The following is a 14,939-nucleotide window of genomic DNA, read 5'->3' on the forward strand; positions in this document are numbered from 1 at the left end:
CTTCTGACATGTCCCTCGTGATTTTTCTTTCTTTTACTTCTTTTGGTACATCTTTACCTACTAGTTAAACCCAAAACACCAAAGGTGGAGCTGTGGCTCAAGTAGTAGTTCTAGCCTGGAATGAAAAAGCTTAGGGACAGTGCTCAGGCCCTAAGTTCAAGCCCCAGGACTCCCACAAAAAAAAAAACAAAATTTCAGATGTTTAGATTTTTGGATTAGGTACGTTCAACCTATATAATCTATACAAATATTTCAAACACCTCTGCCCCAAAGCATTTCAGATAAGAGATTCTATAAAGTACTTCAGGCTCTTTTTTTGTTGTTGTTGTTGTTGGTAGTAGGGCTTGAACTCTGGGCCTGGGTGCTGTCCCTCAACTCTTCAGCTAAGGAGAGAGTTCTACCACTTGAGCTACAGCGCCACTTCTGGTTTTCTGGTGGTTTATTGGAGATAAGAATTTCAAGGAAAAAAAAAAAAAAAAAGGCTGGGAAGGTGGCTCAGTGGTAGAGTGCTTGCCTTGCATGCATGAGGCCCTGGGTTCGATTCCTTAGCACCACATATGCAGAAAAAGCTGCAAGTGGTGCTGTGACTCAAGTGGTACAGCACTAGCCTTGAGCTGAAGAACTGAAGGACATCACCCAGGCCCAGAGTTCAGGCCCTACAACCGGCAAAAAAAAAAAAAAAAAGAGTTTCAAGGACTTTCCTGCCTGGGCTGGCTTTGAACTGGGATCCTCAGATCTCAGCCTCCTGAGTAGCTAGGATTACAGGTGTGAGCCACTGGCACCCAGCTCTTCAGGCTCATTTTGTACTTCCCTTGGCCCAGCCTCCCTGGAATCAACTATTTCTTCATGGAGTCCTGGTTTGATGGCATTTAGAAGCCAAGATCTGAGCATGAGATGAATTCACTGTTAGAGTGAGAATCACAGTATGGGTGAAAGAACTGTATGAAAATGCCATTTCCTGCTCTCCAACACTGTTCCTCTATCTGTTCCTTTAAGATGGCTCAATCAAAGGCAGAGACCTTTTGACGCTTTTAGCTTTGTACTTTCTGGCCCAGAATGAAGCCCAAGACGGAGGCTTTTCATGGTTACTTCTTACAAATATTAGGTTACAAGGACACAGCTCTCAGCAATATAAGTAGTGAGTAGTATATGCTAGATAGATACCCCAAAATAAATGGAGACTGCTTTTTTTTTTTTTTGGTGCCAGTCCTTGAACTCAGGCCTGGGAACTATCCTTGAGATTCTGTGCTCAAGGCTAGGGCTCTACCACTTTCAGTCATAGCTCAATTTCTGGCTTTTTGATAGTTAACAGAAGATAGTCTCACAGACTTTCCTGCTCAGGCTGGCCTTGAATTTTGTGATCCTCAGATCTCAACCTCCCAAGTGGCTATGATTATAGGTATGAGCCTGCCTGCCTTTCTTTCTTCCTTCCTTCCTGCCTTCCTTCCTTCGTTCCTTCCTTCCTCGCTCTTAGCTAAAGTCACAAACACCTTTAATCTTCACAATGGTAGCCATGATTATCTTAATCTACATTGTTTATGAACTATGATCTTTAAGAGACTGCTTTCTTAAGAGACTTAGTAGATAAAATCTTTTTTTTTTTTTTGGTAAAGTCTTATTTGGAGGTATGGGTTTAGTATATTTTCCTCACATAAGGCTTTTCATAGATGAGCTAAGTTCCTTATATTGGTTGAATGCCAATCAATACCTTGAGGTAACATCTAAGGTGATGTTTTATTTTTAAAATACAAGCTGCCTTCCTTCTTGCACCTAAGTTAGTTCTGGGTTACTAGTGTACTGACTAACTGGGTAGCTGGAAAGCCAGTCAGTAGGCTGATGGCCTCATATTCCTGCATAGCCAGGGATAACACAGTAAGGCTCAGAGAATACCAACACATAGGGCTTCTCTGAGGGTTGCTGAGATGTTTCGTATACTCTTCCCGATCAGTTTTGAAAATTCATGAATGTCTGTGAAGACACTTCCTTCTTATTCTTTTAAGAGAGAAAAGTAAAAATAGCTGTAACTTTTTGGTTTAACCTAAGTGCATGTTCAGAATAAAAATAATCATGTTCAATGTATGTAGAAGACTGGGTTTTTTTCTGTGAAAATGAAGAGTATCTTTAAAGAGTAAATTGCCAGAAAAACAGAAAAACAGTTCTGAGAGAAGGGAAGGTAAGAATCCAGCTTCAGAAAGAATTTAGTTCCATTTGGAGATATTCTCTAGGAGGGTGGTTTGTAGGTCTCTTAGCTGTTGGTAGTTTTAATTTTGGTGTGTGTGTGTGTGTGTGTGTGTGTGTGTGTGTGTGTGTGTGTGTGTATGTGTGTTGTTGTTGTTGTTGTTGCTTATTTGCTCTCCTAAAACCAAATAATCTCAGGATGACCTGTTTAGCTCAAACATAAATAAATGCTGTATATTTGTACAAATGATGGGTGGATGGATGAGGTGAGTTAATTAATGAACAGCTCAGCCCATGGTTGACAAGTTTCTACCCCAAGTCCTGTGGCATATACCTATGACCCTTTGAGCATGCACTCCCTTCTCAAGTATCCTACGCCCACTTGGAAGATGCTTCCTTCACAGAAACTGTCTATTTAGACCTTCTACCTGGCCTTGAACAGGATCTTAGATCACTTTAATCCTCCCCTGAATGCCAGTAAAAGATTGCCAATCCTACTGGCTCCCAGCTGCAAAAACAAATCCATGCACCTGCTTTCTTGATTGCTTTGCAACAGTGGAAATGCTTCTGCAAAGGGCTTACCAGATGTAAAGTCTGACAAAAGCAACATCTCAGAGGCTTTGGGATGACTTTTGAAAATGCCTCATTTCTTCAAGCATATATTTTCAACAACAGATAAAAATAATACCAGAACTATATGGAAATGATCTTGCAAGAACTTGATAGGTAGGGGCTGGGAAGGTGGCTCAGTGGTAGAGCACTTGCCTTGCATGCCTGAGGCCTTGGGTTCGATTCCTCAGCACCACATAAGCAAAAAGAAAAAAGCCAGAAGTGGCGCTGTGGCTCAAGTGGTAGAGCGCTAGCCTTGAGCTGAAGAGCTGAGGGACAGCACCCAGGCCCAGAGTTCAGGCCCCACGACCGGACCCCCCCCTTTCCCAAAATAGAACTTGATAGGTTCATCAACATGCCAGTGGCTTCCAGAATAAAAAGGACTGCTCACTACTAGTTATTATTTATTAATACTAAATTTGTTAGTCTTAAAAATTTATCCATCATATTCCTAAAAAACTACCCACACATTAATTAAAATTTGTGGATTCTACCAAATTCCCTTGATTGTTTAAACATGATTATAAATTTAATCACATTACTCTACTTAAAACATAGAGTTGAGTTGGGTGATGGTGACTCATGCCTATAATCGGAGCTCCTCAGGAGGCTAAGACTTGAAGATCATGGTTTGAAGCCAGCACAGTCAGGATAGTCTGTGAGACTCTTATTTCCAATTAGCCATCAAAAAGTCTGAAGTAGAGCTGTAGCTGTAGTCCTGTAGAGTACTAGCACTGACAACAAAAAAACTCAGGGACAGCACCCAGTCTGAGTTCAAGCCCCAGGACCAGCATACACATATATAAAAACAAACAAACAAACAAGTGGGAGCTGGTGGCTATTTAGGTGGTAAAGATCTAAGGATTACAGTTCAAAGCTAGCCTGGGCAGGAAAGCCCAAGATTCTTTTTTTTTTTTTTGGGTCCGGTCATGGGGCCTGAGCTCTGGGCCTGGGTGCTGTCCTTCAGCTCTTCAGCTCAAGGCTAGCGCTTTACCACTTGAGCCACAGCGCCACTTCCGGCTTTTTTCTTTTTGCTTATGTGGTGCTGAGGAATCGAACCCAGGGCCTCAGGCATGCAAGGCAAGCGCTCTACCACTGAGCCACCTTCCCAGCCCAAGCTTCTTATATCCAAGTAACCACCAACAAACTGAAATAGAGCTTGGGCTCAGGTGGTAGAGAAGTAGTGTTGAGCAAAAATACTTGGGGACAGTGCCCAGGCCCTGAGTTCAAGGCTCAATATCAGCATAAAAACAAAAAAGCCTATATAGCTAGCTGTTTGGTGGCTTATATTTGTAATCCTAGCCACTTGGGAGGTTGAGAATAGGAAGATTGTAGTTTTAGGGCCAGCCACAGGAAGAAAAGACCATGAGACCCAATCTTAACAGCAGAAGCTGGGCATGTTGGCATGTAACTGTCATCCCAGCTACAATGGGAAGGCCAAAAGAAGTAGATCATGGTCCAGGTGAGCACCTGGGCATAAACAAGACACTAGATAAAAAATAAGCAGAGGAAAAGAGGGCTGGGAATGTGGCTAAGCAACAGAATGCCATTCTAACATGCCCAGGCTCTGAGTTCCAACACCAGTAATCCCCACCAAAAAATAGGCCCAATATTCCAGCATCTCTTAAACATTTTGTTTGTTTTTGTTTTTGGGTCCGGGCATGGGGCCTGAATTCTGGGCCTGGGTGCTGTCCCTCAGCTCTTCAGCTCAAGGCTAGCACTCTACCACTTGAGCCACAGCGCCACTTCCGGCTTTTTTCTTTTTGCTTATGTGGTGCTGAGGAATCGAACTCAGGGCCTCAGGCATGCAAGGCAAGCGCTCTACCACTGAGCCACCTTCCCAGCCCCTCTTAAACATTTTATACATCACTGATTTATTACTGCCCTTATACTAAAACTAGTCAAAAATGCAGTGCATTTAACTTCTTGTCTGTCTTCATTTTAATTTTTCAATCTCTTTTTCTTTCTTTCTTTTTTTTTGGGGGGAGGTCCGGTCGTGGGGCCTGAACTCTGGGCTTGGGCGCTGTCCCTCAGCTCTTCAGCTCAAGGCTAGCGCTCTACCATTTGAGCCATAGTGCCATTTCCGGCTTTTTTCTTTTTGCTTATGTGGTGATGGGGAATTGAACCCAGGGCCTCAGGCATGCAAGGCAAGCGCTCTACCACTGAGCCACCTTCCCAGCCCCTCAATCTCTTTTTCTTAATTCTAGTCCTTTGTAATTTTTCACATTGTTATTGTTGGCATATGATAAAATCCATGTTTTTTTGTGTTCAGTTTGACACAATTGTTGCAAACATTACTTAAATAAGATATCCAGCCGGGCGCTGGTGGCTCACGCCTGTAATCCTAGCTACTCAGGAGGCTGAGATCTGAGGATCGCGGTTCAAAGCCAGCCCGGGCAGGAGAGACCGTGAGACTCCTATCTCCAATAAACCACCAGAAAACCGGAAGTGGCACTGTAGCTCAAGTGGTAGAGCGCTTGCCTTGAGCTGAAGAGCTGAGGGACAGAGCCTAGGCCCAGAGTTCAAGCCCCACGACCGACAAAAAAAAAAAAAAGATATCCAGAGTTCCTTTACATCTCCTTTCAGTTTTCCATCTCTGTTTTTTTTTTCTTTTAGTGCTGATACTGAGGTTTGAACTTGGAAACTTGTGCTTGCTTTATTTGTTGGCACAGTTTGCCACTTCTCCATATACCACTCTACCACATCTCCAAACAAGCTTCTTGTTATTTTTGGAGATACAATTTCATGGACTTTCTTTTGGCTTCAAAATGTGACTCTGTGGATCTCAGCCCCCTGAGTAGCTAGGGTTACTGGCATGAGTCACAGATGCCCAGCTGTGACATTTTTATGCTTTTCTAGTTTCTTTTTTCCCCCCTCTTTCTAGGAGTTACTTTTGGCTGAGGTCCTTGTACTCAGGGTCTGAAGACGTGCTACATCTGTACATGTATTCTGTACAGATTTTTGTATTCTGTGGGGTTGGACCCAGCTCACACATCCTGACCTGACACCTTGACATTCTTGCCTAGCCTGATAGCAGCTCTGAATGGGGTCCTCTTACTAATCAGCTGGACTATCAAAAACAGACCCTCATTGATGACTGCTAAACCTCTCTTAAAACTCAGCTCATGAAGGTGTTTTTTGTTTTGTTTTTTTTTTTTTTTTCTCTCATGCTAGGAAAAGAACTCATAGCCTTGAGCATATCAGGCAAGTTCTACTACTGAGCTATATCTTTTTATTTTCAGTTCTTGGTTTCTTTAGATAGGGTCTCAAATTGGCCTCAAACTTGAGATGCCCTTGCCTTTACCTCCTGAGTGCTGTGATTACCACCATATTTGGTTCTCATGAAAGAGAGGGATTCTCTTTCTGAGGGACTTCTCTATCTAACCCATTAGATGCCATGACTATACCAGCACTCTTGCTGAGACCAGGTTTGACTAGTTCTCCTATTGCTGGTGCTGGACCTTTGCCTGGACTATGTGGCTCTTTCCTGGCATTTCCTCTTTCCTGCATTTATAAAAAGAACCATATCTTTTTTTTTTTTTTTTTTGGTCATGGGGCTTGAACTCAGGGCTTGGGCGCTATCCCTCAGCTCTTCAGCTCAAGGCAAGTACTCGACTGCTTGAGCCACAGCGCTACTTCCGGTTTTCTAGTGCTTTAACAGAGATAAGAGTCTCACGGAGTTTCCTGCCTGGGCTGGCTTTGAACTGTGATCCTTAGATCTCAGCCTCCTGAGTAGGTAGGATTACAGGTGTGAGCCACCGGCGCCTAGCAAGAACCATATCTTTATTTCACAAAAGCTTACTGGGACAGGATATATATTTGTCCTCTACAGAAATATTCTATCGGTTCCACAACTGAGCACCAATCACAGATCAAAAGCAACAGGGAAAACAAGTGTGCATCTGTACAAATCACAGACTTTTTTTTCTCATTATCATATTCCCTAAATAGTATGGGAATCTTATAACTATTTACACACATAATTTACAGTGTCTTAAGGATTATTTATTTTTTGGTGCCAGTCATAGAGCTTAAACTCAGGACCTGGATGCTGTCCCTGAGCTTTTTTTGCCAAAGGCTAGTACTCTACAATTTAAGCCACAGCTCCACTTACAGGTTTTTTGAGTGCTTAGTTGGAGATAAGAGTCTCACTGACTTTCCCAGACTTTCCTGACTAGGCTGTCTTTGAACTGCAATGCTCAGATGTCAGCCTCCTGAGTAGCTAGGATTACAGGCATGAGCCACTGGTATCCAGCCTGACTTAAATATTCTAAGTCATCTAGAGGTGACTTAAATCTCAGGATGTGCACAGGTTCTATGCAACTACTATCTCATTTTATTTAAGGAACACACACACACACAGATAGTGTATTCACCCTTCTCTTGAACTTACAAATATCTTCTACATTTTATATTAAACTTTGCTCTTTTTACACTGTCACTATGAACTCAATGACTATCTATGAAGCTCTGGTTCCTTTTAGCAGAGAATGTTTGCAAACTGAAATCTGTACACTAGAGCAAACCTACGCATACACAGTGGACTCCTTCTATTTTGGGGGGCCCTGCAGCAGTGGCAGAGCTGGAAAAGACTTTTTTTTTGCTGGTCATGGGGCCTGAACTCTGGGCTAGCACTCTACCACTTGAGCCACAGTGCCACTTCCAGCCTTTTCTGCTTATGTGGTGCTGAGGAATCGAACCCAGGGTCTCATGCATGCAAGGCAAGCACTCTACCACTGAGCCACCTTCCCAGCCCCTAAGGTTATGCATTTTATGCTTATCTTTTCAATGCAGTACTTAAGTTCATAAAACTATTTTCTTCATGTGGACAGAAAAGAGAAAATTGTACTTATTTTTATCCTATTAAAGCTCAATTCATCATGAAGGTGTCATAATAATAAGCTTACCAGATTTGTCTTTCTGAATAGCTTTATCCTCAAAGTAGCAGAACATTACCTGGAAGCGATCAGGATCTGTTGAACGCAGTACCCTAACAAGGAGAACAGCTATAAATAAACTTTGAAAAATTCAGGCTCTCCCTACCAGAGATCTGACACTGCTGTTGAGTTATGGACCTCCTCTGTTATTCACAGGAGCACACACTGACTTGGACATTGTAAGGGTAATGTGCACCATCTATTATAACATGCCCATATTCAAACCTGAATTCCCACCACCACCAGCCTGTCAGAAGGGTAAATGCCCAAAGATTCTCAACAACAGTCCTGACTGTCGATCAATAGAAGACTGGTGACATAAACTAAAGCATACCCATTTAATGACACAACGCAGAGGTGCCAAAAGGAGAGGAAAACGTAAGATACATACTATTGAGAGGAGCAAGGTACAGGGGAAACAGGCACAGAGTGATCCCCCCACAAGGGGTTTCCTAAAGGCCTGTGTATACATGTATAAAATATATGTTTGCCTGTGCAGAGGAAATTTCTAGGGGGAACACAGTATCAGTGGGTATCTCTGGGGCTTATGGCTGAAAGCTTTAGATGCTAAAGGTGCTAAAGGCTTTAGCATCTTTTGTGTTATTGAAGGATGTTGTTCTTTTGCGTTTTTTTAAAAATTCCATGCCACTGTATATAATTTTATAGCAAAAAATAAAATCTTTAACCATCCTTTCCCCTATTCCCCTCTCCTTCTCTCTTTGCCTTCCTTCTTTTCTCCCCCAGCTCCTACTGTCTCTTTCTTTATCTGTGAAACTGGAAATTGAACCAGTGCCTTACATATGCTAGGCAGATACTTTACCACTGAGTTATATTCCTAGGCTCTTGGGTTGCTTTTCCTTGAAAAAGTATTCTTTGAAAAGAAGACTCAAATGATGAAGAGGTCAGTCATTTTCTCCCCCTATTTATTTGGCTGCTGTTTCTTGGCCAGTCCTGGGGTTTGAACTCAGGGTCTGGGCACTGTCACTGAGCTTCTTTTGCTCAAGGCTAGTACTCTGCCATTTGAGCCACAGTGCCACTTCTGGCTTTTTCTGTTTGTGTGGTACTCTGGAATCGAACTTAGGGTTTCATGCATGCCAGGCAAGTACTCTACCACTCAGCCTAGCCTTAGCATAGCACAGTTCTGAAGAGAACATTTTGAGTTTCAATATACATCAGGGATTCCTGTCTTGAGCCACTTACTTAAATTTTCATTGTCTTAGTTTCTTCATCTGTATGAATACCACAATGAATACCACAACAAGGCCAACCTCAGATGTTCAAGAGTATGTCACCATATGTCACATTTGGCTCAGCAGAAGCATTCAATCCATACTAACTGGTTTAAGCCACAACTCTACTTCTAGCTTTTTGGTGGTTAACTGATAAGATAAGAGTCTCATGGACTTTCCTGCCTGGGCTAGCTTCAAACCACAATCCTCAGATCTCAGCTTCCTGAGTAGCTAGGCTTATAGGCATCAGCCACCAGCACCCAGTCACTTCTGGCTTTTTGGTGATTAGAGATAAAAGTCTCATGGACTTTCCAGGCTGGCTTTGAATCATGATTGTTAGATCTCAGCCTCTTGAGTAGCTAGGATTATAGGTGTGAGCCACTGGTGCCAGGGAGGACACAAAAATTTAAAATTCTGCTCCAATGTGGGGAGGAGGAGGCTTGTGTACCTCATGTACTCCAGCCGGTACACAGACAAGAGATAGGTAGACATGGCGAAGTCTAACTTGTTAATGAGGGCAGACACTTCAGGAGGAGGATCCAGCAGGTTGATGATGGTGCTTCGGAGCTCACTCAGTTCAGCCTGGATTAAAAAAAAAAGAAAAAACAAACAAATAAACCAACAACAACAAAAAACCCACTCATACATCCAATGTGGGCACCTCATAAGCCACAGTTGTTAGCACTATGAGCCTATGGACACTGAGAGGATCTGTCCTAATTATGCCAGACTTTAGCAAATAGGTAAGAGTCCTTACAGGGGTGACTGTGTCATTTTTCATGGCTGAGTTGTATTGGAGGACTGATCGCAGTGGCTCTTTGCTGGGAAAGGTGAGCAGTGGTGACTTGGTAGCTATTTCACAGACACCCTCGTACCACTCTTCTGGCCAGAGTCCTGTGAGGGAGAGAATATAAGTGAGACAGGGCTGGGGAGCAATCTATGGAGAGTTGACTAGCCTGGTTGGGTGAAGCCGTGGATTCCATATCCCCAGCATGAGAGAAACAGGTAAGGAGTGAGGATAGAGGAGAGAGAGAGAAAGAGACTTAGGACCAATTGGCAATTTCTAATGTCCAAGGTACTTTTGAGATAATTATCTTCAAAATAGGGCATAGAAGTGGTCTGATACCTAACGTATGCAGCTTTTTTTTTCCTCTAAGGAAAGTGGCATTCTCAGTACTCTAAAGTCCATTTGGGCAATGTATTGTTTGTAAATACTTGTGGGAAGAAGCAGCTGCATATGGAACATTCATAACTAGGACAAGTCCCACCTCAGTCTTATGTCCATTCCACACTCTGCCATTCCCAGAAAAGAAATCACTCCCTACCTGAGCCCTCCACAGCAAATCCCATCAGTACCGAGTACAGCCAGAAGTCCCGGAAGAGCTTCTGTAATCGAGGCTTAGCTTCCTTGATGGGTGGCAATCGCCGGGTAAGCTGGTATGAAAAGGAGAAAGGTTATTTGTTCACAAAACCCTAAGTATAAAATCAAGTAGACTCGCCGGGTGCTGGTGGCTCACGCTTGTAATCCTAGCTACTCAGGAGGCTGAGATCTGAGGATCGCGGTTCAAAGCCAGCCCGGGCAGGAGAGACCGTGAGACTCCTATCTCCAATAAACCACCAGAAAACCGGAAGTGGCGCTGTAGCTCAAGTGGTAGAGCGCTCGCTTTGAGCTGAAGAGGTGAGGGACAGCGCCCAGGCCCAGAGTTCAAGCCCCACGACCGACAAAAAAAAAAAAAAAAAAATCAAGTAGACTCATTCTCCACAAGCATTCTCAAGAGACTCAGCCAGACAGATAAAGAAATAGCAACCAAACTAGAAAGAAAGCCAACTAATTGGGAAAAAAATATTTACCAGCAATATATCAGACAAGGGTCTAATATCCATTATATACAGGGAACTCAAGAAACTAACCCCTCATGAAATGGGCAAGGGAGATAAAGAGAGACTTCTCAGAAGAAGAGATAAAAATGGGAAAGAAACACATGAGGAAATGTTCATCATCCCTGGCTGTAAAAGAAATGTAAATAAAAACAACACTGAGATACTACCTTACCCCAGTTAGAATGGCCCACATCCTAAATTCAGCCAATGACAAACGCTGGAGGGGATGCGGAGAAAGAGGAACCCTACTGCATTGCTGGTGGGATTGTATACTAATACAACCACTTTGGAAAGCAGTCTGGAGAAAGCTAAATAAAGACCTCCCCTATGCCCCAGCCATACCACTCCTAGGCATCTACCCTGAGCAACAGGAACCAGTATACAAGGACATATGTACCTCCATATTTATTACAGCACTGTTCACAATAGCCAAGATATGGAAACAACCCAGATGCCCCACTACTGATGAGTGGATCAAAAAATTGCGGTACCTATATATAATGGGATATTACGCAGCCAATAGAAAGGACAAAATAATGGCATTTGCAGGGAAATGGATGAAACTACAGCAAATTATTTTGAATGAGGTAAGCCAAGAACAAAGAGACAAAAAGCATATGGTCTCCCTGATATATGGATGCTAAAGCCAAAATGCAAGGAGATATGACAAAGTAAACAGTACTAGAGAAACAAAGGAGAGCCACTCATTTTGTCTATCATTGCTAAATGATTCCATATTCTTGAACATAGGTATGGTATACATATATGCACACAATGGAGGGAAGCCAGGAAGAGGACGCAGAATAAGTGGGAAATGGAACAACACACAACAAAGGGGCCCATCAGCTGCACTGGACATAGAAGAAAAAGAACTAAGCAACCCAAAGACAACAACAGGAAGGGAGGAATGAGCGGGAAAGAGGGAACAGCTTACATTAAGCAAAAGGAAAGAAATGTAAACCTCACCTGATGTGGAAGAAATAATTGTACTGTCAAAGCTCATAGAATTCACAAACTTTATTTTATTTTATTTTTTTTTTTTGGGTCCGGTCGTGGGTCCTGAACTCTGGGCTTGGGCGCTGTCCCTCAGCTCTTCAGCTCAAGGCTAGCACTCTACCACTTGAGCCACAGAGCCACTTCCGGCCTTTTGCTTTTTGCTTATGTGGTGCTGAGGAATTGAACCCAGGGCCTCAGGCATGCAAGGCAAGCGTTCTACCACTGAGCCACCTTCCCAGCCCCAGAATTCACAAACTTTTTAGACCATGATAATGACAATTTGCCTTGTGAAGGTTAAAATGTGTTTGTGACTATTCCACAAAACTGTGAAATATGTGAAATTTATGTAATCACCTAATCTCAATTAAAAAAAAAAAAAAGAGCTGGGCACCAGTAGCTCACGCCTGTAATCCTAGCTACTCAGGAGGCTGAGATCTGAGGATCGTAGTTCAAAGCCAGCCCTGGCAGGAAAGTCCAATAAACCACTAGAAAACAGGAAGTAGCACTGTGGCTCAAGTGGTAGAGCACTTGCCTTGAGCTGAAGAGCTCAAGGACAGCACCCAGGCCCAGAGTTCAAGCCCCACAACCAACAGGAAAAAAAAAAGAAAAGTGAGAGAAGGGATGGGTTAGGAGCGATGTGTGACAATGTTGTTAGACACCTTGTATTCATATACTGTTTTGTAGAATGGGAACTTCTTTGTACAACTACTTAAAGATAACAACAACAACAATAGTAATAAAATGTTTAAAAAAAGATTCAGCAAGTCACACTGGCTGACAAAGGCACACTTAGCAGTGGCTGGAGCTTCTCAGTAATTCTACCATTTATCAGTACATTCATTTATTTATTCATGTATAAGTTGAGACAGGTACTGGGCCTGAAGGTAAAAACCTTGGTGGTCTGTACTCAAAAGGGCTTTCCAATGAGCTGGGAGGCAGGTAGTCAAACAATCACACTGACGTAGTTTTCAGAGAAGCTGTTTTGAGAAGCTTAGTTGAGAAGAGAAGGCAGCCTGGGCCGCAATAACGAGTCCAAAGCCAGGGTCCAAAGCCAGGGATGGAAGAAGAGGTGCTGGCACTCAGAAAAAGGGATGCATTGGAGTGGTGGGGAGATGGTGAAAAATCTTGTGGTGGAATATTTCTCAGCAGCCTGACTTTTTCTTTATTTCTCAGCAGCCTGACTTCTTTATTTCTTTTTCTTCCTCTGTCTACCCTTTCCCCCACCTCCTCCATCCCCTCCTCCTTCTTTTCTCTTTCTCCCTTCCTCTCCTCTCCTCTTTTACTGGTATTAAGGCTTCAACTTAGGGCTTTGTGCTCTCAGCTTTTTCACTCGCATCTTGGGCTCTCCTATTTGAGCCATGCCTCTTACTTCAAGCTTTTTGATGGTTGGTTGGAGATAAGAGTCTTGCTGGAAGTGGCATTGTGGCTCAAGTGGTAGGGCACTAGCATTGAGCTGAAGAGCCGAGGGACAGCACCTGGGCCCAGAGTTCATCCCCAACAACAACAACAACAACAACAACTTTTTTAGATTTATCTTCCTGTGCTCGATCTTAACCTCAACTATCAGATCTCAGCCTCCTGAGTAGCTAGGATTATAGATGCAAACAACTGGTGCCTGGCAGCCTGACTTTTTCAAACAGTAATCTTGACCAGAATCCCAACATGTGAAACAGGTAGAAATGTTGTTGCTTAAGGCACCAAGCAAGAAACTGATTTATCAGTGCTTGAGAAACCATCTGGATTGGGTGTGAGGGACAGAGTGGCTCATCAGTCATGTAAAAATGGTTAAATTTGCACAAAATGGCTAGCTGAACAGATCAGTCCTCACAGAAAAAGCAAGGATGCTGAGCCTCCTGTATAATGGTTATAAAACTCCTGTACACCTGCAGTAAGGGACCCTTTTCTACTCAAACACAAGTGCCAAGTGTGGGCTACGGGCACAGTGTGGGGACAGATAGTGGCAACCATTGCACAGATACACACACCAATAGCTGGTAGAACTATAACACAACACTTCCTGGGAAGAAATTTGGTAAAATGCATGAAAACTTAAAATATCTGGGGCTGGGGAGGTGGCTCAGTGGTAGAGCGCTTGCCTTGCATGCCTGAGGCCCTGGGTTCGATTCCTCAGCACCACATAAGCAAAATGAAAAAAAGCCGGAAGTGGCGCTGTGGCTCAAGTGGTAGAGCGCTAGCCTTGAGCTGAAGAGCTGAGGGACAGCGCCCAGGCCCAGAGTTCAGGCCCCACGACCGGACCCAAAAAAAAAAAAAGCAAAAAAAAAAACTTAAAATATCTTCCAATATACTGCACCCCAAATCCTACCTCTATTGAAAAATATAGTGAAAGCACAAAAGGGCTGGGGGGCATAGCTCAAGTGATTATAAAGTACCTGCCCAGAAGTATTAGTTCAAACCCCAGTACTGCCAAAAAAAATTGTATTTTTTATAATCACCTGGTAATGTAGATAGAACTCACAATATGTCAAGTTAAAAAAAAAAAGGTAAAACTATAAAAATGTTACAGATTTTTAAATGTAGGGGTGGAACATAGGTCAAGTGGTAGAGTGCTTGCCTAAGCATGCATGAGCTCCTGAGTTCAATATCCAGCAACATTGTAAAAACAAACCAACAAACATGTACACATGAGCTCAAGCATGCACAGAGTACAAAATTAAAGCCATACCAACTTCCTAACCTTTTCTGTGAATACATACACAGCTATCATTATTGAAGGTCTACTATGTGCCTGGAATACTCCAAACCTTCCATGTACACATTAGCTAAGTAAATTATCACAACCCTCCTGTGCAGCAGGGATAATTATCATCTTCACTGTAGAGGAAAGAATACTGAGTGTGAGCTTAGGTTGGTGGCCAGGATGATCAGTGTGGCTTCCTGAACAGTGGGAGAGGAGCAGCCCCATTGCATTCTGGAGCTGGGCTCATCTGTGTGAGAATATGACAGAAAACAGATAGCCAGCCAGGAGCACAGCTTATGATGTCTGGACACAGGGAAGAGCCTCTCTGAGTAGCAGGATGTCACCACACTGATGGCACGACTGGCAGGACAGAGGAAAGCTCTGAGAAACAAGAAAAAATTCACGAGACCC

At 43.1% G+C, this 14,939-nt stretch overlaps 1 protein-coding gene across 1 annotated transcript in view; it reads right to left on the reverse strand.

The window, feature by feature from the left end:
* The window catches only part of Pi4ka (phosphatidylinositol 4-kinase alpha), a 136,809-nt gene that overhangs the window by 40,018 nt on the left and 81,852 nt on the right, over positions 1-14,939 (reverse strand). Inside the window, exons 20-23 of the mRNA XM_042666171.1 lie at positions 10,279-10,387; positions 9,711-9,847; positions 9,402-9,535; positions 7,695-7,777 (exon numbers count right to left, since the gene is read on the reverse strand). Coding sequence (XP_042522105.1) covers positions 7,695-7,777; positions 9,402-9,535; positions 9,711-9,847; positions 10,279-10,387 — 463 coding nt within the window. The remainder of the gene's footprint in view (positions 1-7,694; positions 7,778-9,401; positions 9,536-9,710; positions 9,848-10,278; positions 10,388-14,939) is intronic.

This window comes from Dipodomys spectabilis, unplaced genomic scaffold (genome assembly GCF_019054845.1).
Source record: "Dipodomys spectabilis isolate Male_0828 unplaced genomic scaffold, ASM1905484v1 ptg000363l, whole genome shotgun sequence".
NCBI lineage: Eukaryota > Metazoa > Chordata > Mammalia > Rodentia > Heteromyidae > Dipodomys > Dipodomys spectabilis.